Here is a 24,541-nt window from a genome sequence, read left to right as displayed (position 1 = left end):
TAAAGCAACAAGTTTGTGGAGTCCCAGCCAGCCGTGTTGAAGCCTACAAAGTCTCACCGTTGCCAAGTTCGGAGAGCCCTGCATGAGACGATCTCCAAGATCCCCTTAAAAATCTGCTATTCTGCCTGTGTGTGGTTTTTTTATCCTGTTCTAAGAAGTGAAGACAACTCCTTAAGCCAACAATGTCTAAACTCTTGTTCTCCCCGTACAGTTTGCCATTTAATTTTAAGGTTATTAAAAGGCTTAGCTGGGATTAACACTTTCTTTCATTTGGAAAAAAAAACACGGAAATAAATAAATGAGCTACATGAGCTCCGGCTGGTGTACCTGAATGCCAGGTCCGTTGTTAATAAGGCTCCCCTTGTCCGGGATTTAGTTGAGGGTGAGCATGCGGACCTGGCTTGCATCACGGAGACTTGGTTAGGCCCAGAGGGTGGTGTTTCTTTGGTTGATCTTTGCCCTCCAGGTTTCCAGGTGCTACACCGGCCTCGGGCTCAAGGTAGGGGCGGGGGAGTGGCGGTAGTTATTAGGGAGACCTTGTGTCCGCGGGAGACCACCGTTCCCCAGATAGTCGGGTGTGAGTCTCTCTTTTTGAGATGTGGTCCTGGGGCGCAGTTGGTCTTGCTGCTGATGTACCTTTCGCCTGGTTGCGCGGCGGCAGCCCTGCCTGAGCTACTCGATATCCTCTCGGAGTTGGTGGTTGAGTTCCCAAAACTTATTGTTTTGGGTGACTTTAATCTACCATCCCTAGGAGGATCATCTGAGTTGGCTCGGGAGTTCATGGCTTCCAGGACAGCCATGGACCTGACGCAAGTAATTCTTGGACTGACTCATGTGGGACGCCACACCCTTGACTTGGTTTTCTTATCTGGACGGTGGTTAGATGATCTTGGTGGGGGCTCCCCAATTGTTATGCCCCTGTCATGGACCGATCATCATCTCCAGCGGCTGGTCTTCCGTTTTGCCACTCCCCGCCATGGGTGTATGGAGCCAACTAGATGGTACCGCCCCAGGCGCTTAGTGGACCCTGATAGGTTCCAGGCAGCGCTGGGGTCCCCACCTGCCTCCGTTGCTCACAACTTGGCGGATGCCTTAGTGGAAGCCTAGGAAAGGGCAGCCACGGAGGCACTTGACCTTGCAGCCCCTGACCCGGTGCAGATCCCAGCGAGCTCCATGATTCTCCGTGGAGCTTCAGGAGATGAAGCATCGGAGACGGGGCCTAGAGAGCTGTTGGAGGTCCAGCCGATCCGAATCCGACCGATTGCGACTAAGAACCTGTTAGGTCTTATCTCGCTGCGATAAGGGCGGCGAGGTCTAATTACTTCTCCGCCCTTATTGCGTCCGCAGATAACTGCCCGGCCACCCTGTTTAGGGTGACACGCTCCCTCCTCAATCAGGAGGTGAGGGAGGAGCCCTTGCAGGGTCGTGCCGAGGAGTTTAGCCAACATCTGTCGGACAAAATCGCTCGGATTCGGACCGGTCTGGACTCCAACTGGGCAGAGTCTGATGATCAGGACATGGGCGCTCTTGTCGATGTTATCTGGGAGGAGTTTGATTCTGTGTCCCCGGAGGAAGTGGACAGGATTATGGGGAGGTTGAGCTCCACAACATGTTTATTGGACCCGTGCCCTTCCTGGCTGGTTTATGCGGCTCAGGAGGGGACACGAGGCTGGCTCCAGGTGGTTATATCTGCCTCTTTGAGTGAGGGTAGCTTCCCTGCCGCCTTGAAGGAGGCGGTGGTGAGACCTCTCCTCAAGAAGCCTGCCTTGGACCCAGCTGTGTTAAACAACTTTCGTCCAGTCTCCAACCTTCGCTTCCTTGTGGCGCATCAGCTCCCTCTGGTCCTGGATGAAGCGGATTATCTAGACCCGTGCCAATCGGGTTTCAGGCCCGGGTACAGCACGGAGACGGCATTGGTCGCTCTGGTGAATGATCTCTGGAGGGCCCGGGACAAGGGATATTCCTCTGTCCTAGTCCTATTAGACCTCTCAGAGGCTTTCTATACCATCGACCATGGTATCCTGCTGCGGCGTCTCAGGGGATTGGGAGTGGGAGGCATGGTTTTTCAATCCTCCTATTTCCTGGGACGTTCGCAGTCGGTGTTGGCAGGGGGGCAGAGGTCGACCTCAAGGTCTCTCGTTTGTGGAGTTCCTCAGGGGTCAGTCCTCTCGCCTCTCCTGTTCAACATCTACATGAAACAAAGTGAGATCATTCGTGGTTTTGGAGTTGGGTATCATCAGTATGCTGATGATACCCAGCTTTTTATTTCGACCCCAAACCACCCCAGTGATGCCCTCGACGTGATGTCCCGTTGCCTGGAGGCGGTTCGGGTCTGGATGGGGAGGAACAGACTTCAACTCAACCCTGACAAGACTGAGTGGCTGTACATACCGGCATCCCGGGATATTCAGAATATTCCACCTCTTTCCATGGGGGGTGAGCTTTTACCCCCTGTATATAGGGCTCGCAACTTGGGAGTCCTCCTAGATTCGCGGCTTACTTTGGAAGACCATATAGTGGCTGTGACTAGGGGGGCCTTCGCCCAGGTTCACCTGGTGTGCCAGTTGCGGCCCTATCTGGACCGAGATGCCCTCTGTACGGTCACTCATGTGCTCGTGACCTCTCGTCTGGACTACTGCAATGCTCTCTACATGGGGCTTCCCTTGAAGACCACGCGGAGGCTCCAGCTGGTACAGAATGCAGCCGCGAGAGTTGTCTTGGGAGTTTCCCGGTACTCCCATGTTACACCTCTGCTCCGCGAACTGCATTGGTTACCAGTTGTCTTCCGAGTGAGGTTCAAGGTCTTGGTGATGGTTTTTTTTTTTTTATTGAAAAGTTTTAAAATACAATTTTCCTTTAAAGAACGCCCCTCCCCCCTCCCTCCTCCCCCCCTACCTCCCCCCCTCCCCCCCTACTTCCCAGAGCTGAATACAAGGTATATATATATAAAAAAAACAAACCTAAGCAACCATATACTAACAACTATAAATTCTAAAATCCATCACTCTCTAGCTTATATAGGATAAAGCAAACCTTAACAATATTAAATATATATATAAAAAAAACCTAGAATAAGAAAAGGACACTCTGTAGCTTATATAGAATATAAGCTTATATAGAATGGAACAAACCTTAATAGTATTAAATATATATTAAAGACAAAAAAAAAGAAAAAGAAAGAAAAAAAACCCCTTCTCAAACCTATACTTATCCTAAATAAACTCCATCCCTTTTATCCATTCCATGATATAACATTCTTACAAATAAGAATCTTGGTGATGGTTTTTAAGTCCTTACATGGCATGGGTCCGGAGTACCTCGGGGACCACCTGCTGCCGGCGTCGACTCCCCTCCGCCCCGTGCGTGCCCACAGAGAGGGCCTCCTCAGGGTGCCTCCGGTCAGGGAATGTTGGCTGGTGGCCCCCAGGGGGAGATTCTTCTCTGTGGGCGCCCCGGCTTTATGGAATCAGCTGCCGGTCAAGCTCCGGATGGCGCCTGACCTTCGCTCCTTCCGACGCGATCTGAAGACCCATCTATTTGAACAAGCTGGCCTGCCCTGATGGGGGATGTGTTGGGGTTTTTATTATGGGTTTTTTTATACCATTATTTATTGTTTTAGCTTGGGCTCCTATTTAATTCTCTTTTAACTTTTGTATTTTGCCTTTTATATGTGCCCTGTTCACCGCCCTGAGTCCTTCGGGAGAAGGGCAGTATACAAATATAATAAATAAACAAACAAACAAACAAATAAATAAATATCGCCAGTCAGATTCCTGAATCAAATCTATCCATCCGTTCCACCTTAGCAGGTTAATTGGATGGGTGATTGGGGGCCAGTCACCAGGAGACGGTGAGTTCTAGTTCCATTTGAGACATGAAAACCAACTGGGTGTCTTTGGGCTATTCGCCAGGAGAAAGTTCTAGTCCCTCCTAGCTGGTTGAATCTGGGCCAGTGACTCAGCCCAACCCACCTTGTTGAGGGTAAAAAGGAGGAAGAGGGAGCATTAAGTATGTTCACCATCTTGAGTTACTTATAAAATAATGAAGGTGTGATAAAAAACGAACGAGCAACACAGAAAGAGCTGGTCCCACATACCCAACTGAAATTGTTTGGTTGGAATTGTTCATATCTTGGTCTGTTCTATCCCTTTTGGGCTGGGCGGCTGCAAAACAGAAATAAAGTGAATGTCCTTACGTTGGCAGGTGTGCAAACTGGATTGTAAACTTCATAAACGTAATATGGGTTTACGTAAAACATTTTGCAATGTGGATTGAGCAAAGTTTTGAGCTGATAATTCCCACAAGTGACATGGGATGATGGAACCAGCTTTGGATTGCTTAAGAATCTGCTTCCTTCTTCCTTCTCCTTTTCTTCCTGTTTTTCTGTCCAAAGGGAAGATGACAACTTTTTGCTTGTGCCGCTGTGTGTCGATGCTTTGTGATGCTCTTTGAGGCTCGAAGGACCAGCTTCAAACATTGGACACTTTAAAAATGGAAGAAATAAATGAACGAAATTAGCTGTCCCCCATGAAAGGAGTTACACCCTGAGAAGTGACCGTCCTGAGATACTCACACCAGAAAAAAAACACTCAACTAGATTCAGACAACACGTCGATCAGCTCTGAGAAATATCTCTACCTTTTTTTAACGCAACTCACAGTGCTTGACTAGTTCTTCTGTGGCTTAGTGTGCCATGTACAGGAAGCCGGGATGGGGGTGGTGGTTTTCAGCTTGCACAATACAAATACAGAAAGGGGGAGGCTCAGTCAGTCCCAAATGAAAGGGTGATAGAAAAAATGATTCAGATGAGGAGGGGTGATTTTACAGATAAATCTACATTAAAACAGAGGGGGTCGGTTTGTGGTTCAGTGTTTCTTCAGAACCCAGCCACTCATTCAGCAGATTGTGTGAACGAGGCAGCCGTTACCTTTTCTTAACCTGGGTCGAGGTCCGGGCGTCTTGTGGGAACGCAGGGATGCCCTCCATTGGGAGGATGCTGGGAGCTGTTCATTCCTGCAGGTGCTGAAGGGAAGTTAGAGAAATCTCGCTCAGAAAAAGGGGAAGTCAGCCTGTCAACAGCAGCCCCAAGACCCAGGGGTGGGGGTGGGGGGCTTGTCTGGATGCGTTCGAAGCCAAGGGGGACAATCAGCTTTCCTTTGGATTGCGGCACTGAGCTGGGGCTGGGCTGGATGACCTCAGGGAACATTTCAAATGGCAAGATTCTCTCTGCGAGACCTACCTTGGCAGCATGTAAATCCTGTCAGATTAAATTTCTTTTGCGCACAGGCGCTGCTTCCTGATGGCTTGACCAAAAATCCCCTTCTCAAGCAATTTCCCTCTCCCTCCCCTTCCTCCCCCCCACCCCACAGAACCCCCCCCCCCCCACTTGCCTTGGCTACAAATGCCTCCGTTCCCCTCCCAGGAGGAAAGCCTGGAGTTGCCTCTGAGCAGAGTTGCTACCTGTGGAGGCTGAGAGACAGGTGAGTGCGGCTCTCTCACCTGTGGGCACCTGACAGGTGAGGCCCCCCACTGTATTAGATTGCTCCTCTCTCTCTCTCTCCACCTGAAGGGACCCCTTCCAGGGCTGCTGGTAATGCTTACTTTTCAGAAGGGGATCTGGGAGGCAAGGACTAAGGGATAATAATAATAATAATAATAATAATAATAATAATAATAATAATAATAATAATAATAATAATAATAATAATAATAATAATAATAATAAGTTGGAAGGGACCTTGGAGGTCATCTAGTACAACCCCCTGCTCAGGCAGGAAACCTTATACCATTTCAGACAAATGGCTGTCCAGTCTCTTCTTAAAAACTTCCAGTGTTGGAGCATTCACCGCTTCTGGAGGCAGGTTGTTCCACTGGTTAATTGTTCCAACTGTCAGGAAGTTTCTCTTTAGTTCTAGGTTGCTTCTCTCCTTGATGAGTTTCCGTCCGTTGCTTCTCGTCCCGCCTTCGGGCGCTTTGGAGAATAGCTTGGCTCCCTCTTCTTTGGGGCAGCCCCTGAGAGATTGGAAGACTGCTATCATGTCACCCCTGGATCTTACCAGGGGATCTTACCAGGGGATCTTACCAGGGGATCTCTGGGGGAGAGAGAAAGGGACCCATAGGAGAGCCTTTCTTAGGAACTCCCCCCCCCAACAAGGATACAGCAGTGCGGGACACCCATTAAAGCTATTGCAAGACCCAGGAGGGAGAAACGGGGTCCAGATGGGGAGCAGAAAACTCTGAGAGAAACTGTGGGGCTCCCAGCTTGGGGCCTGGCAGTGATGGGGTCCCCCTTCCTGAGGAGCCCCTGCCAGGGTCCTTGCTCCCCCTTCTTCTTCTTCTCCCCTTTTTGCTTCTCTCTGGACTTCACCCCATTTCACCCCCTTGCCTCTCCCCCCCCCCCAGTTCTCTCTGCAGGGAAGGAAGGAAGACCATGGGGCGATTCATCTTCGTCAGCTTCGGCTTGCTGGTCGTGTTCCTCTCCCTGAGTGGTGAGTTCGAGCAGGGTCTCTTGTGTCTGGAGAGGCCAAAGCTCTCGCATCTCCAACCCCTTCCTGATTTGAACCCCCCCCCCCCAAATCCTCTCCCCAAAGTTTCTTTTATTCCGGTTTGGCTCATTCTGCCCTTCGGATCCCAGCTTCTCTCTCCGCCCCAAGACTGTTCGCAAGATCAGGCCTGGCCTGATGGGGGATTGGTGGGGTTTTTATTCTTGTATTTTTATTGTTGTATTTTTGGGGTTTTTATTAATGTAGTATATTAATTGTTTTAACGGGCAACTATTTAATCTTCTTTTAATATTTATAACTTTGTATTTTATTCTTGCCCTGTGAACCGCCCTGAGTCCTTCGGGAGAAGGGCGGTATAGAAATATTAATAAAATAAAAATAAATAAAAATAAAAGATCTCCCGCTTTCTAGCCAGGTGCCCTAACCACTAGGCCACAATTGGCTCCGTTGGGGCTGCAAAGGTTCTTTTCTGGCTTCGCACAGTTCAGCGAATGACAGGCCAATTAAAGTGGACAGGTGCAGAGCAGACTGGCAGCTTCAGGGAAATTAACCAAGGTTAAAACTGAACCAGGCTTTGGACAATCTGCAAAGCCACTGTGTCTGTAAGCCATGTCAGATTCAATGTATGGGCATCAAAGATGTTGATACTCAGTAGCGCAAGAAAGTTCTGCAGACCCAGCTGCCTCCTCCTCCTCCCCTCCCTCCTCTTCCTCCTTCCCTCCCCTTCCTCTTCTCACCCTCCTCCCCTCCTCTCCTCCCCTCCCCTCCCCTTCCTCCTCCTCTCCCGCTTCCTCCTCCTCTCCCTCCTCCCCTCCCCTCCTCCCCTCCCCTTCCTCCTTCTCTCCCCTCCTCCTCCTCCTCCTCCATTTTTCCTGGCTATCTCTTCCTCTGTTCCCACACAGGAACTGGAGCTGATCAGGATTGTCCCTTCGATTGGTCCTTCTTCAATGGGTTTTGCTACAAGGTCTTCAGATTGCTCAAGACCTGGGAAGATGCAGAGGTGAGACATGCTTGTCTGCCTGTGGATCTCCCAGCCCAGGCAGGGGAGACATCCAGGGAGAGCCTTGCAAAGCCCCCAGGTCCCCTCTGGCTACGAGGAAATGGAGGGAGACTCAGCTGGGGGTTCGAAAAGGGAGCAAAGCCCCCGATTTTGGGGAGGTCTGAGACACAGATATCCCAAGGACTCTTCCTCTGAGCCCCTTTGAGCTTCCCTTCTCCACCCTTTGAGCCAGCAGGAAACGGTGCCAGGATGCCGTTTAATGCCTCCCCCGGATGCTGGACCCTCCACTGTTTCCAGGCATTAGGTGGGCGGAGGGCAGCAGCCTCATCTGGGGCTGATGAAGGGCCGGGATTTGCTGCTTTCCTGGCTTGTTTTCCTCCCCTCCTGCCCTACATCTCCCCCAATGTGGTTTCTTAATGTGGCCTTTTCTTAAATTTCTTTTTATTCCACTTTGCTTATTTTTTACAAATAACTCAAGGTGGCTAGCACACACAATCGTCCTTTGTCCTTCTGTTTTCCCCAGAACAACAACCCTGTGAGGTGGACTGGTCTGAGTGGGAGGGACCGCCCCAAAGTCACCCGGTGACTTTCACACCTCAGGCGGGACTAGAACTCCCGCCTCCTGGCTGCGAGCCTGGTGCCTCCCCCACTAGGCCAGCTGGCTCTCGGCTTCCTTTCGGGGGAGGAGAAAGCAGGTTTTGCAGACGGCAGCGGAGGGATCAGAGACCTGTCAAAACCCATTTCAGGCTGGAGAAGTGAGAGGCGTTGGGGGGGGGATCAGGGAGGTCTCTAGTCCAGTTAGGCAGCCTCCCCCTTCCTGGACAGCCCTTTGTCCGGAATGAGGTAGGGGGGTGGACTAGAAGACCTCCAAGGGCCCTTCCCTCTCTGTGAGGCTGTTATTCCGCAGAGGTGAGGCCCGAGTGTGTCTGGAGGTCTCGGATGCTCTGAAGAGCCGGGCAGTAGCTGGCTGGGAGGTCTCCCCAAATCTGGAAGGCTGAGCTGCGTTTGGCCCCCCCCCAAGATTCTGCAAACTCTTTTTTCCGCTCCTTCCTCTCGGAAACTCAGAGGAGGAGGAGGAGGAGGAAGAGGAGGAGGAGGGGGAGGAGGAGGAGGAGTAGAGCAGGGTCTGCAGAGCCCCCTGCCCCAAAGGCTGGTCCCGGGTTCAGTCCGGGGCCTCTGTTGAGGGTCCTGAAGTCGAAAGAGGCTTTGCTCAAAAACTGCCTCTTCAGGGAGGGCAACTGTGGGGACCAACGGAGGTAAAAGATGGTGGCCATGCAATCGGATCCCTGCTCTTTTCTGACATGCACAAATACACAAGCATCTTTCTCTGTGTCGTTCTCTCCCAGATGTACTGCAGGCAACAGGAGGAAGGCAGCCATCTCGCCTCCATCCACAGCTGGGATGAGTCAGCTTACGTGGCCAGGATGGCTTCCAAACGTGCTGGTCTCCTACCAGCCATCTTCAATGTCTGGATCGGACTGAATGATCCAGAGAAAGTAGGTCCTCCCTAATGCTAATCCTTATCGATTCCCCTTTGCTGTTTCTAAAGGTTTGTGGTTTTGTTTTGGGAGAATATTCCGATAGGATAATAATAATAATAATAATAATAATAATAATAATAATAATAATAATAATAATAATAATAATAATAATAATAATAATAATAATAAGTTGTAAGGGACCTTGGAGGTCATCTAGTCCAACCCCCTGCTCAGGCAGGAAACCCTATACCATTTCAGACAAATGGCTGTCCAGTCTCTTCTTAAAAACGTCCAGTGTTGGAGCATTCACAGCTTCTGGAGGCAGGTTGTTCCACTGGTTAATTGTTCTAACTGTCAGGAAGTTTCTCCTTAGTTCTAGGTTGCTTCTCTCCTTGAAGAGTTTCCATCCGTTGCTTCTTGTCCTGCTTTCAGGTGCTTTGGAGAATAGCTTGACTCCCTCTTCTTTGTGGCAGCCCCTGAGAGATTGGAAGACTGCTATCATGTCACCCCTCACCCTTCTCTTTGTTAAACTACACATACCCAATTCCAGCAATCATTCCCTATATGTTTTGGCCTCCAGCCCCCCCAATCATCTTTGTTGCTCTTCTCTGTACCCTTTCTAGAGTCTCGACATCTTTTTTACATCGTGATGACCAAAACTGGATGCAGTATTCCAGGTGTGGCCTTACCAAAGCCTTGTAAAGTGGTATTAGTACTTCACTTGATCTTGATTCTATCCCTCTGTTAATGCAGCCTAGCACTGTGTTGGCTTTTTTGGCAGCTGCAGCACACTGCTGGCTCATTTTGAAGTGATTGTCTACTAGGACTCCGAGATCCCTCTCACAGTTACTACTATTGAGCAAGGTACCACCTATACTATACCTATGCATTTGATTTTTCCTGCCTAAATGTAGAACCTTACTTTTTTCACCATTGAATTTCGTTTTGTTAGATAGCGCCCAGTGTTTGAGTCTGTCCAGATCCTTCTGTATCTTAAGCCTATCTTCTGGAGTATTGGCTATTCCTGCCAGCATGGTGTCGTCTGTAAATTTCATGAGTTCCCCATCTAACCCCTCACCCAAATCATTAATGAAGATATTGAAGAGAACTGGGCCCAGAACAGAGCCCTGGGGCACCCCACTACACACTTCCTTCCATCTAGATGCGGTTCCATTGAGGACCACACGCTGAGTACGGCCTGTCAGCCAGCTACGAAGCCATCTGGTGGTAATGCTATCTAACCCACATTTTTCTATCTTATCAAGTAGTAGGTTGTGATCTACTTTATCAAATGCCTTACTGAAGTCCAAGTAAATTATATCTACAGTATTCCTCTGGTCCACTAGTTTTGTCACTTGGTCAAAGAATGCAATAAGGTTTGTCTGGCATGATCTGTTTTTGACAAACCCATGTTGACTTTTAGTAATGACTTTGTTTGCCTCTTGGTGTTCGCTGATTCGTTGTTTGATTATCTTTTCCAGAATCTTCCCAGGTATTGAGGTCAGGCTGATAGGTCTATAGTTTCCTGGATCTATTTTTCCCCTTTTTTGAAGATGGGAACTACATCAGCTCTCTTCCAGTCCTCTGGTAGTTCCCCAGTGCTCCAGGATCTTTGAAAAATATAGTTCAGTGGTTCTGAGATCACGTCTGCCAGTTCCTTGAGAACCTTGGGGTGTAATCCATCTGGTCCTGGTGATTTGAACTCGTCTTGGCTGGACAGGTGCTCACTTACCATTTTCTTGCCTATCTTAACTTGCGTTTCTATTCTGTTTTTTATGGCACTGGTTTGGGTAGGTTGGACTGTTTTTTCCCTTTGTGTAAAGACAGATGCAAAAAAATAGTTAAATAGTTCTGCTTTCTCCCTGTTGCTTGTCACCTTCTCGCCATTTCCCCCCACTAATGGACCAATCATTTCCTTAACTTTTTTCTTGTTTCTTATATGTTGAAAGAAGCTTTTTTGTTATTTTTGACTTTGGTCGCAAGCCTTAGTTCATTTTGAGCCTTAGCTTCCCACACTTCATCTTTGCAGGCACGGGCTATTTGCTGATATTCTGACTTAGTTATGTGCCCCTCTTTCCACTTCTTATACTTGTCCTTTTTATCTTTCAGTTTATCAGAGAGTTCTTTATGCAGCCATGCTGGTTTCTTTTGAGAGCTGTTATTTTTCTTCTTTGTTGTTATTGTGCTAGACTGGGCCTTTATTATCTCACTTTTCAAAATTTCCCAAGCTTCTTGAGTTGTTTTCCCCTTTTAGGATTCTCATCCATGGAATTCTTCCCAAGGTCTCTCTGAGTTTATTGAAATTAGCTCTTTTAAAGTCCAAGACTCTAGTTTGGCTGTGTTCTATTGCTTGTGCCTCCAGAATGATGAATTCCAATATTGCATGATCACTTCCCCCCAAGGTTCCTGTGGCTTTGACACCTTCTATCATTTCATCTCTGTTAGTGAGAATTAAATCCAATATGGCTAATCCCCTAGTTCCCTTCTCTACTTTTTGGGAGAGAGAGTTGTCTGCTAGGTTTGTCAGGAATCTGTTTGATCTTCCACTTGGTGCAGAGTTTGTCTCCCAGTTGATATCAGGGTAATTAAAGTCCCCCATTACTCTCTCTCTCCAACGTTCTTGCCTTGGACAACGGCCGAGGAAACCAAGGCAGAAAACCTTGAACTGCCATCCTGTCTCTCTCTCTCCCCCCCCCTCACCCAATCCTTCCCTCCTCCTGGGGGACCCAGCACTGTCCTGAAGGGCCGCATCCTGCCCTGGCCCCCATCTCGGCCTCCAGGCCTTCCTCCCTCTTGAGGGCGCCTTGGATGGCCCCCAAACCTGGGGGAGACTCCGCTGGGCCTTCCACTCAGGGGCTTTAGAGGCCTGGCCTGGGGGGGGCTGTTCTTTCCTCTCCCCCCCTTTTTATTTTATGCAGAAATTCCTCGTTTCTGTCACCGGCAGGATTTTGTCCCCTGCTCTGTTGCATTTTCAGCTCTAGAAAAAAGCTCGATCATCTGCAAAGGAGGGGAGTTTGTGAATAGAATAGAAATATGAATTTCTGGCAAAAACAGAGTAGTCAGCTTCCACCAGACTATCTAACTAACTAACTAACTAACAAACCAACTATGAGATACTTTTCCATTCCTAAGCATTCCATGTGGGAGGGAGAGGGGGAGAGAGAGAGTGAGGGAGGGAGGGAGGGGTAGAGCGAGAGAGAGGGAGGGAGGGAGATGGGGAGAGAGAGGGAAGGAGGGACTGGGGGAGAGGGAGGGAGGGAGAGGGGGAGAGAGAGGGAAGGACGGAGGGAGAGAGGGGAGAGAGTGGGAGAGAGAGCGGGAGGGAGAAGGAGAGAGAGGGAAGGAGGGAGGGAGGGAGGGAGAGAGAGGGGGAGAGAGAGGGAAGGGGGAGGGAGGGGGAGAGCGAGAGCGAGGGAGGGAGGGAGGTGGGGAGAGAGAGGGAAGGAGGGACTGAGGGTGGGAGGGAGAGGGGGGGAGAGAGAGGGAAGGATGGAGGGAGAGAGGGGAGAGAGTGGGAGAGAGAGAGGGAGGGAGAAGGAGAGAGAGGGGGAGAGAGAGGGAGGGAGGGAGGGAGGGAGGGAGGCAGGCAGGGGGAGAGAGAGGGGGAGAGAGAGGGAGGGAGGGAGGGAGGGAGGGAGGGAGAGGGGGGGAGAGAGGAAAGGATGGAGGGAGAGAGGGGAGAGAGGGAGAGGGAGAGAGAGGGAGGAAGGAAGGGAGACAGGGTGGAGGGGCAGAAAGAGGGAGAGAGAGAGGGAGAGGGACAGAGGGAGGGAGGGAGGAAGGGAGACAGGGTGGAGAGGCAGAAAGAGGGAGAGGGGGAGAGATAGGGAAGGACGGAGGGAAAGAGGGGAGAGTGGGAGAGAGAGAGAGAAGGAGGGAGAGAGAGAGAGGGGAGGGAGGGGGAGAGTGAGAGGGAAGGAGGGAGAGAGAGGGAGAGAGAGGGAGGGAGAAAGGGAGACAGGGGAAAGGGGCAGAGAGAGGGAGAGGGGGAGAGAGAGGGAGGGAGGGAGGGAGGGAGACAGGGGGGAGGGGCAGAGAGAGGGGGGCTCTTCCCGGTGAAACCTGCCAGCTCTTCTCTCTCTGCCCCTGGGCCCTGCAGAGGCAGAGCCCCCTCCTCAGTTGGTAACGTGGCTTCCCTGTCCTTCCAGAATCGCAAGTGGAAATGGAGTGATGGATCCCGCTTCCGCTACAAATCCTGGAAAAGAGGAGAGCCCAACCACATTTGGCGGAAGGAGTACTGTGTTGAGCTGTGGCTCTTCTCAGGTAAGCTGAGGTGGAGGGGAGGGAGCTGAGGGTGGGCTTCCCATAATGAAGACCCTTCTCGCAGCCCCCACCCCTTAGCCGCCGATGACCTTTCTTGACCTCCTGGATCTCTGATCTGCCACAGTCCGACACGCTGTCCAGACAAGGGAACACAGAACGTCCCTGGGACAAAAAAAGTGAAAGCCATGATTCCTTCAAACAGTCAAACTGTATATCGAAATTATTACGGGACTATCAACTCGTAATTAAACGAACAATCTCCATCTTTACCTTGTTCCGAAAGGGCCTCGTTGTCACGGGGCATCTGGCTTTGTGTGACGGCTTTCCTTGCATTAATATACTGCTCAAAAATAAATAAAGGAAACACTTAAACAACACAATGTACTGTATTTAATAGTAGGATGTCTTATTTTCTGTTCCCTTTATTTTTTTGAGCAGTATATATTATCAAATGTCTACCCCGTTGCGGTGAGATAAATCTCAGCCATTTTTCGCACGTATAGAAGAGAGCCTTGGTGGAGCAGTGGGCTAATGCCTCCTTAAGTAACCCCAGCTGCCTGCAATTAGTGCAGGTTCGCGTCCCACCAGGCTCAAGGTTGACTCAGCCTTCCATCCTTCCCAGGTAGGTAAAATGAGGACCCAGATTATTGGGGGCAATTAAGCTGACTTTGTAATAATGCCGCTTGGGGTGTGTGTGAAAGCCCTAATAAGCAGGCATATACATAGAATGAAGGCTACTGCTAAGCTTGTAAGCCGCCCTGAGTCTTCGGAGAAGGGCGGGATATAAATGGGATTTTAAAAAAATATATTAATGCATGCTCAGTCCAGTTATAAACCAATCACAAGAGCAGCTGAAAAACCAGTTTGTTCTAGTGATTAAGGCACCAGATTAGAAAGGGGGAGACGGGGAGTTCTAGTCCCGCCTTAGGCACAAAAGCCAGCTGGGTGATCAAAATTTCTCTTTTGCTGCCCAGGGTATCTCAGATGGAACGATCAGCGTTGTGGGTCCCTGCGTTATTTCATCTGCAAGTTCCAGCCACAGGTTGAGGGAAGCAGCGGGTGAACTCTGGAGAACAATGACGCCCCCCACCCCACCCCACGCCCCACCTGCCGCAATCTCTACTCTGCACCCTGTCGTCCCATGCACGCTCTCTGTAGTCGGGATCTGGTTTTGCTGCTCCCGATGGGCCAGGAGGTCCAATAAATTCTGCCTAGCACGACTGGCCTTGTTTCTTTGGGGCACCCAGGAGATGGTTGAGGCCCGAAACTCAAGACCCCCGAGTCTCCTTCGTGGCAGGGCTCGGCCTTAAGGGGGGTCTCCTCAGAAGGACCATCCATTGATGCTACGATGCTTCCTTGCATGTCCACCTCATTCTAGTTGGCGGGCTGGCAATCTGTTGGGCCTCAGCCCCTCTTTCTGTCCCCAAAGCTGATTGGCACCGCTGATACCCACTGCGGGCATGACGGCAGCAGGCTAAAAAAAGGTTAAAATCAGGGCAACTGGACCAAAATGTGTTAATCTGAGACTGGTCGTTCCTCACCCAAGTAACGTCTTCAGTCAAAATAAAAAATTAGTTAGGCAAGGAGTCATAGAGTCGTTGGAATACACCTACTCTTGCTCCCCCAAAAATGTATTGTAATGTGCCGACAAAGACTCAATAATCCAGGCCAAAGGTATCTTTAAAAAGGTTAAATGAATGAATGAACCTTTATTGTCAAAGTACAACCAAGTACACATTGAGATTGGCTGAGCCTCCATTCGTGCCCCCACCCCCAACTTACAGTGACACAAACCCTCCGTCTTATTACACCATGTGAGCTAATTGCACACAACACACCGGCCACGCTAGTCAATCATGCATAAAGTTTATAAAATTATTTCCCGTTCAAGAGCCTAACAGCTCATGGATAAAAGCTGTTCTTCAGCCTGTTGGTACGGCTGGCTATACTCCTGTATCTCCTACCTGATGGTAGGAGAGTAAAGAGGTACTGACCAGGGTGTGAGTCGTCCCTGAGAATTTTCCTCACTCTTCCAAGGCAGCAGGCCCTGGCGAGGTCATCCAGTGGGGTCAGGGGACAGTCCATGATGTCTTGTGCTGTGCTCACCACCCTCGGTAATGCCTTCCTATCCGCGGCTGTCAGACCAGCATACGAAACCACAATACCGTACGAGAGGACGCTCTCTACAGTAGACCGGTAAAAGAGGGTAATTAGCTGTTGTTCTTCCACAAGACCCTGAGGAAGTGGAGTCTCTGTTGGGCCTTTCTGGCCACCTGGGTTGTATTAACTGTGCAGGTAAGATCTTCACAGAGGTAGACTCCCAGGAATTTAAAGGAGGAGACTGTCTCCACACAGCCCCCTCCCCCTGATTTAAAGTGGGGCAGGTTCCTCCTTATTCCTCCGGAAGTCTAGTACCGTCTCTTTCGTCTTGCCGATGTCCCGGGGCAAGTTGTTGTTGAAACTGTACCTCTCAGATTAACAAATGAATTACTACATGACCGTGACAGTCTGCATGGGGTGGGATGGTGGGACAGGGGGACCTTCAGTTGAGGCCTGGAGAAGGCAATGGATATCCTTTTTTTTGGGGGGGGGTCACTTCTCCTTCTAAAGAGGGTCTCCATTATGGAAAAGGCAAGCAGAAGCAAGGGGGATGCTGGCTGGACTAGGATTGTGTGTGTATGTGTGTTTGTGCACACACAGAAGCTCATGTGCACACATGCGTGCCTAAGTATAATGTGGCTTTAGGTATTTTATGTGTTTTATTCTTGCCCTGTACACCGCCCTGAGTCCTCTGGGAGAAGGGCGGTATAGAAATATTAATAAATTAAATTAAATTAAATTAAAATATTTTGCAATGTGAGATGGGCAAACGTTTGACATGCTAATTCCCGCAAATGACATTTGATGGTCCAACCAATCCAACATTTCAAGTCTTCGCTTCCTTGTTCCTTCTCCTCTTCTTCCGGGCTTTTGTTTTTGGAAAGGGGAAAAAAACAGCTTTGGGCTTGTGGCACTGGGTGTCGATGCTTCATGGGACTCTCTTGTTCCGTTGTTAACACTGAGCTTGCCAACCACCGCTTAAACGGCTGCTAAGAAGACCCTTCTTAGGTGGCCCCAAATCCTGAAGAAACGGCGCTGGAAATCGTGTCCATGGAGCTTAATTGGGCACAAGATAGCAGCATCGGGAAGGCTGTCATAGCAACTAAGACCAGAAATCATGGATGCGGCTAAGAACAATTATTGGAAAACATAGGTTTTAATTATGGGGAAACTCCCAGGGAGCAGAGGAGAAGACTCTCCCCCTGAAGGCGTGGGCTCTCCGTCTTGGGGGGGTGTCTCACAGGGGGGGCTTCGGGGATGATGGTCGGGCTGTTGTGTCTGCACCCTGCAGAGGGTGGACCAGCTTCAAACATTGGACGCTTCAAAAAGGGAAGACAGAAATTAGCAAAATCAGCTGCTTCTAGGAAGGCTTGGAAGGAGAGTTCAGCCCCGGAAGAGACCCAGCTGAGCCCCTCACAGCAGCCAAACCTCAGCTAGATTCAGACAACAGCTTGATCAGCTCTCAGAAATATCCCTCCCTGTTTTAACACAAGCCACAATTCTTGGCTAGTTATTCTGTGGCTTAGTGTGTCATGGAGAGGAAGCCAGAATGGGGAGTTCCATCTGGCTGCATCTGGGAAAGTCTAGAAAGGGCAGGGGGTTTCACACAATCCCACAATAAAAGGGGAAATATGAGAAAGTCATTGGTTAAAGTTTGTGTGGGCATTTTGCAGACAATTCTGCATTAAAACAGAGGGGGTCGATTTGCGTTTGTTTATGTTTATGTTTATTGGACTTATATACCGCCCTTCTCCCGTAGGACTCAGGGCAGTTCACAAGGAATTTAAAATAACGATACAACAATACAATTACAAAAGTTAAGAACAATTAAAATTAATTAAATTTAGTCCTTGAATAAAATAAAACCCCTGTTAAACTCCAATTAAAACCCAATTAAAATAAAATTACAATTAAAATTCTCAGTCCTGTGGTTCAGTATTTCTTCACACCCAGCCACCCATTCAGCAGATTGTGTGAACGAGGCAGCCGTTCATTTGTCTGAACCTGGGTCGAGGTCCGGGTGTCTTGTGGGAACGCAGCGGTGCCCTCCATTGGGAGGATGCTGGGAGCTGTTCATTCCTGCAGGTGCTGAAGGGACGTTAGAGAAATCTCGCTCAGAAAAAGGGGAAGTCAGCCTGTCAACAGCAGCCCCAAGACCCAGGGGTGGGGGTGGGGGTCTTGTCTGGATGCGTTTGAAGGCAAGGGGGACAATCAGCTTTCCTTTGGATTGCAGCACTGAGCTGGGGCTGGGCTGGATGACCTCAGGGAACATTTCAAATGGCAGGATTCTCTCTGCGAGACCTACCCTGGCAGCATGTAAATCCTGTCAGATTAAATTTCTTTTGCGCACAGGAGCTGCTTCCTGATGGCTTGACCCCTTCTCACGCAATTTCCCTCTCCCTCCCACACTGGAGGTTTTTAAGAAGAGACTGGACAGCCATTTGCCTGAAATGGTATAAGGTTTCCTGCCTGAGCAGGGGGTTGGACTAGATGACCTCCAAGGTCCCTTCCAACATTATTATTATTATTATTATTATTATTATTATTATTATTATTATTATTATTATTATTATTATTATTATTATTATTATTATTATTATTATTATGGATGGTTCTTACCACTGTTGTATAGATTATAGGAATCTGAACACAATTAGTGAATGCAATCTGTACCCCTTACCCCGAATGAAGGATATGCTATCCCACCTATCGAAAGGAAGGATTTTCACTAAACTAGTCCTGAGGGAAGCATATTACCGCATTAGGATTAAGGAAGGAGATGAATGGAAGACTGCATTCAACTGCCCAATGGGGTGCTATCAATTCAAAGTATTGCCATTCGGACTGCAAGGGGCCCCCGCAGTATTCATGCAATTAATTAATGACGTGCTAAGGGAGCACCTTTATAAGGGGGTCCTGGTTTACCTGGACGACATCCTTATCTTCACTGAGACCAAAGAGGAACACATCAACCTAGTCAGAGCAGTCCTGAAGAAGTTGCGAGCTGCCCACCTATATGCTAAACTATCGAAGTGCGAATTCCACCAGGAAAAAATTGACTACCTGGGATATCGCATATCCCCAGAGGGCATCGAAATGGACCCTGATAAAGTCAGGGTAGTATTAGAGTGGGCACCCCCCCACACACACGGAAGCAATTGCAAAGTTTCCTGGGGTTTGCAAATTTCTACCGCCAATTCATCCCTGCATTTGGCCAAATAGCCATGCCCCTGACAAACTTGTTGAAAACGAAAGGGGGGGTCCCCCGTGAAATCCAGCCAGCCTGTAAAGTGGACAATGGAGTGTCAAGCAGCATTTGAGAGGCTAAAGAGACTTTTTTCTGCTGAACCTGTCCTAAAACACCCAGATCCCGACAAACCTTTTGTAATACAGGCAGATGTGAGCAATGTAGCAGTAGGAGCCGTACTATTACAAGAAAATGATGGGGGGGGGACGTTGCAAGCATGCGCATACACATCCAGAAAACTCACAGAAACAGAACAATGTTGGCCAATATGGGGAAAAGAGGCATTCTCATTGAGGTGGGCATTACTAACATGGCGCCAATTTTTAGAAGGAAATAAAATACCTTTCCAGGTCTGGACAGACCACAAGAATTTGGAAGCACTAAAAACGCCCAGGAAGCTCACTCCTAAGCAAGCCCGCTGGTCCCAACATTTTCACCGATTCAATTTCACTCTCAAACACTTACCGGGGGGAAAGAACTTCCTTGCAGATGCATTATCCCGCATGCCCCAATATAACAGCACAAGAGTTACTGACTTTAAACCACTTGTACCGGAACAACAACTGGCAGCACCAGTCACCACCAGGGCACAAGAAAAAATGAAGCCGAAGGTAGATAGCCAAACTGGAATAGAATTCAGGAAATCTTTGGAAAGTGATGAATGGTTCCAGAAAAATAGACATGTGTGCACAATTAAAGATGGACTGCCGTGGGTGGGGGAGAAGCTATATATACCTGCCACACAAAGAATCAATTTCATGCAACTGTGCCATGATACAAAATCAGCAGGACACTTTGGCTTTGTAAAAACCCTACACTTAACTAAAAGGCAATTTTGGTGGCCATCTATGAAAAAGGACATAGAAAGCTATGTGGGTAGCTGTCAAATTTGCGCGATGGCCAAAAGACTGCAAGGGAAACCGCCAGGCCTGTTACAACCGGTGGCAAACCCCTCAGCCCCATGGAAAGAAATAGCCATGGATTTTATCGTAGAACTGCCAGAAAGTAATGGAAACACCGTTGTCTGGACTGTCACAGATCTGTTCTCTAAGCAAGTACACTTCATACCTTGCCAAAAAATCCCGACTGCAAAAGCATTAGCAAAACTTTTTGTACAGCATATTTACAGATTGCACGGGGTACCACAACGCATCATATCTGATAGAGGGGTGCAATTTACATTGGCATTTTGGAAAGAATTTTTATCCCTGTTAGGAACCAACCAAGGACTGTCATCTAGTCACCATCCTCAAACGGACGGGGCTTCTGAATGACTTAACTCTGTACTTGAACAATATTTAAGATGCTTTATTAATTTTCAGCAGTCTGATTGGACGGACCTACTGCCTTTCGCAGAAGTAGCATATAATAATGCAGTCCACTCAAGCACAGGTTACACTCCTTTTCAAGTAGCTACAGGCCAGAGTTTCAACCCAATACCAGAACTAACCCCAAAAGAACCGGTCATCCCTGATCTGAAGGAATGGATTGCTCAATTACAAAATACATGGCCAATCGTTAGGAAAGCGTTGGAAGATGCCAGAAAAGCATACAAGACACAGGCAGACAAAAAAAGAACCGATCCCACACCATTTAGGGTAGGAGAGATGGTATATTTATCCACAAAATACCTGAAATCACTCCAACCCTGTAAAAAACTAGGACCAAAGTATATTGGACCCTTTCCAATTAAAAGAATCATAAACCCAGTAACAGTTGAATTAGAACTACCCAAAAATCTTAGACAAATACACCCAACCTTCCACTGCAGTCTATTAAAGAGAGAACAACAATCACCCCTACGAACAAAAATCCCACCACCACCACCCCCCCATCATGGGGGAAGGAGAACAACATTTTGAAGTGAAAGAAATCTTAGATTCCAGAAAACACCACGGAACGATACAATATTTAGTGGCATGGAAACACCTCCCCTCCTCAGAAAATGAGTGGGTTAACAAACTTCACGTTAAAGCACCAAAGTTGCTTAAGAGATTTCATACAGAATATCCGAACAAACCGGGCTAACATTTATATGTTTTCTTTTCCCCGCAGATGGACCCATCTTTTTTCTGAGAGGAGAGCCGATTGTCAGAATCCATTTATATCACATTTCATAAATGTATAGGTAGAACAATGTGCCTATTCTGGGGATTCTGCCATCTCTCCGAAGGGGGGGGGGAGAGGATGGTTATTCAGATTGCAGTAGGCTGTTTTCAAAGACCAGGAAAGCTTTTGATCTGGGGGGAACAGAGGGAGAGAGAGAGATCTGGGTTGCATCTCCATTTGGAACTGAAAGAAAGAAAGCAATAACTATAAACGCAAGAAGATTTCCCTTTCCCACGAAAGGGCCTGACACCTAAGTCAATGATGTGAGCCTGACCAAATGGATTGGAGGGGAGGGGGTTGAACCGGGAATGCTTTATACAGTATTGAAATGTAACTCAATGTCAGATCCCGTCTTGTATTGCCACAACCGACCTCATCCTAGTAAACTTTTCCTTTTGGACAAACTTGGATCCAAGAGTTCTTATTTCCTAGGATGTGGATAGGGGTGGATCCTGACACTCTCTATTTTTCTCTCTCAGTGTAGTTATCCTGAAATGTTTATCTTCCCTTCGGTCTGTTCTTTCTTTTTGATCCTCAGGTTTCTTCTGGTTTATATAGAAAGTCTTTTCCATTTTCAAAGCTGTCAATCCCTTTTCTGAGTTTTCCATTAACTGTGTTTGTTGATCCGCTGAGTCTTCTATGATAGTATTTGATTGCTCCATTGCTTTTATTATGTTCTGTGTAGTTAATTCTTTAGTTCTAATCAAAGTTTGGGTTCGTATATCTAGGCTGATATCTTGTTGTCTTCTGTAGCCTCTTATTTCATCAGTGGCTTTAAGAACAGTTTCATGAATTGCTTTCAACATAAATAAAATCTGTTCCTGATGTTGATCTATGTTCTCTTAAAGATCTGAATTAAAAGCTTTACAGTCAGAGAATGAAAATAATTTTATCACTGAGTATAGAACACAGCTGGGCTTCTCACAGCTGATTGTCAAGGTTACAAAAGTCTTATCTATAGTCTGGGCTTCAAGCCAAGTCTCTTTCAGACAATAACAGTTTGTAATATCAGGTTTAGCCACAAGATATCGCCTATACTGTTAAGATATTTTTTTTAAAAAAACCAAGATTTTAATCATCTTTTTTCCTTCTTTTTTTATAAATAAGAACCCAAATGTTTAATAAAAATAGCAAATTTTTTAGTCCTCAAATTGTGGAAAGATAGAAATGCAGTTAAAGTCAGGTTATTGTCTCAACATTTTAAACTTCCCTGGATAGTCAGTCACTCCTGTTGTTAGATGATGGGATAGGATTTCCCTTGCCTCTCTCCACAGGGGGGAAAATACTTTGGGCAGCTTATACAGGTGGAAAAAATAGTTAGGATTGAAGAGAGGTTCAGATCTCTCCCATACTCATTCATGATGCTTTGTAGGTGCTTCTGCTGTCTGCAGCCTGGTGACAGGCCATATTTCTATGGCTGGTCTTTCATCTGCCAGTTTGGAGGGCTACACGAGATCGGGCGGAAGGGCTACCGCCCTCCCGTGATCAAACAGAGATCCCTTCCTTGCTGGTTACCCCTACAGGGCGACTTTTGACCGTTTCCAAGTCCATCTGCAATGTCAAATCAGATGTGGAAGACGGAGCTCACCTTCCACACGTCTGTGGCAGCTGCAGTGGCAAACCGGAAGCCCACTTCTTCTGAAGTAATAATAATAATAATAATAATAATAATAATAATAATAATAATAATAATAATAATAATAATAATAATAATAATAATAATAATAATTTAATTTAATTTAATTTCTATACCGCCCTTCTCCCGAAGGACTCAGGGTGGTGTACAGGGCAATAAATACAATAAAATACTATGTACAAACGTTAAAAAAGAATTAAATAAGTAGCCCAATTACAATAGAAATCAATAAAATTAATATTAAAATACCCCAAACCCATCAGACCAGGCCGGCTTATTCAAATAAGTAAGTTTTTAGGTCACGGTGGAAGGAGCGAAGGTCAGGAGCCATCTGGAGCTCCACCGGTAAACGGTTCCAAAGGTCTGGCGCACTCACAGAGAACGCCCTCCCCCTGGGGGCTGCCAGTCGACACTCTTTCACCGACGGCACCCTGAGGAGGCCCTCCCTGTGGGAACACACTGGACGAAGGGAAGTCGATGCTGGCAGCAGGTGCTCCCGTAGGTAATCCGGACCCATGCCATTTAGGGCTTTATAGGTCATTACCAGCACCTTGAATCTCACCCGGAGGGCAACAGGAAGCCAATGCAGCTCGCGGAGTAGAGGTGTTACATGGGAGTATCAGGAAACCGCCACCACCACTCGCGTGGCCGCATTCTGCACCAGCTGAAGCCTCCGAGTAGTTCTCAAGGGCAGCCCCATGTAGAGAGCATTGCAGTAGTCCAAACGGGAGGTCACGAGCGCATGAGTGACCGTGCGCAAGGCATCCCGGTCCAGATAGGGCCGCAACTGGCGCACCAGGCGAACCTGGGCGAAGGCCACCCTAGTCACAGCTCCTATATGATCTTCCATGGAGAGCTGTGAATCTAGGAGGACACCCAAGTTACGAGCCCTATCTACGGGGGGTGATACCCCACCTCCCATGATTGTGGAGGCACCATTATGGAAATGGCAGGCAAAAGCCAAAGTGGTGTGTGTGTGTGTGTGTGTGATATTCTAGGCCAGAAGAAGACAACCCAGATGCCTTGGGAAGGATGGGAGGGAAGACTAGTGATGGGGGTGGAGTGCTGGTACAGCGACAGCCACAAATGAATGCCCATGATAGGCCAGCTGCAATGGGTGTGTGTGTGTGATCTGATGTGGGCACGAAAATATCACTGCAATCAATTGTTCTAGATCCGGCACAGTAAGCCAGAGAATAACTAGCCAAGAATTGTGGGTTGTGTTAAAAACAAGGTGGGATATTTCTGAGCGCTGATCAAGTGGTTGTCTGAATCTAACTGAGGTTTGGCTGCTGTGAGGGGCTCAGCTGGGTCTCTTCCGGGGCTGAACTCTCCTTCCAAGCCTTCCTAGAAGCAGCTGATTTTGCTAATTTCTGTCTTCCCTTTTTGAAGCGTCCAATGTTTGAAGCTGGTCTGCCCTCTGCAGGGTGCAGACACAACAGCCCAACTATCATCCCTGAAGCCCCCCCTGTGAGACCCCCCAAGACGGAGAGCCCACGCCTTCAGGGGGAGAGTCTTCTTATCTTATCCCCAGGAGGTTTATTATTATATATTCTAATTATTTATAGACTTGGTCAGCCGCCCATCTTGCTTCAGGGCAGCTCTGGGCAGCTAACAATCACAACAAGGATATAAATACAATAGTACACAAAGAGAAATAAAGGGGGCCAATTAAAGGTTGGGGAGGGTGGGAGAAGGATGGGGGAGGTGGCACCTGTTGTTAATTGATGAGAACCCCCCCCCCCATTGTGATGCTCCCCCATTGGAGACCCAAGGCAGAGCCATGTCTGTAGGCCCTTGTAGAAGGAAAGGAGGGTTGGGGCTGACCTCATTCTTGGGGGGGGGCAAGATGTTCCGCAGGGAGGGGCAACGGCAGAGAAGGCCCTTCTCCTGGACCCCCCAGCTGGGATTCCCCACCCGAGGGGGCCCACAGCAGCTCTTCTCTGCCGGCAGGGGTGGGAGGGGCCAAGCCCAGTGGGGTGGGAGGGCCCCCGGAGCGGCCTGGACCCTGCAATGGAGGCCTTGAAAGGTCATCACCACACCTTGAAGGGCATCTGAAATGCCCGATCTGAGAAAGGCCACGACTGGAGCACAACTCAAAGGTCCGCAAAGGGTCTCCCAGCCGGACGGAGGACTCAGCTCTGCGGCACACCACAACACTGCAGCCCAGGGCTGGACCTCTCCCTCCCTGTCCAGACTGGC

At 48.4% G+C, this 24,541-nt stretch overlaps 1 protein-coding gene across 1 annotated transcript in view; it reads left to right on the top strand.

Moving 5' to 3' along the window:
- LOC310642441 (C-type lectin lectoxin-Lio2-like) overlaps positions 1-15,468 on the top strand; it is a 310,859-nt gene extending 295,391 nt beyond the window's left edge. Inside the window, exons 2-6 of the mRNA XM_083366163.1 lie at positions 6,403-6,488; positions 7,406-7,503; positions 8,850-8,999; positions 13,133-13,247; positions 14,222-15,468. Of these exons, the coding sequence (XP_083222289.1) occupies positions 6,431-6,488; positions 7,406-7,503; positions 8,850-8,999; positions 13,133-13,247; positions 14,222-14,310 (510 nt within the window). The 5' untranslated portion in view covers positions 6,403-6,430 and the 3' untranslated portion in view covers positions 14,311-15,468. The remainder of the gene's footprint in view (positions 1-6,402; positions 6,489-7,405; positions 7,504-8,849; positions 9,000-13,132; positions 13,248-14,221) is intronic.
- The last annotated feature ends 9,073 nt before the right edge of the window (positions 15,469-24,541 follow it).

Source organism: Vipera ursinii, assembly GCF_947247035.1.
Source record: "Vipera ursinii genome assembly, chromosome: 6".
Lineage (NCBI taxonomy): Eukaryota > Metazoa > Chordata > Lepidosauria > Squamata > Viperidae > Vipera > Vipera ursinii.
Note: the sequence above shows the minus strand (reverse complement) of the source record. Positions and strands in the feature narration are given on the sequence as shown.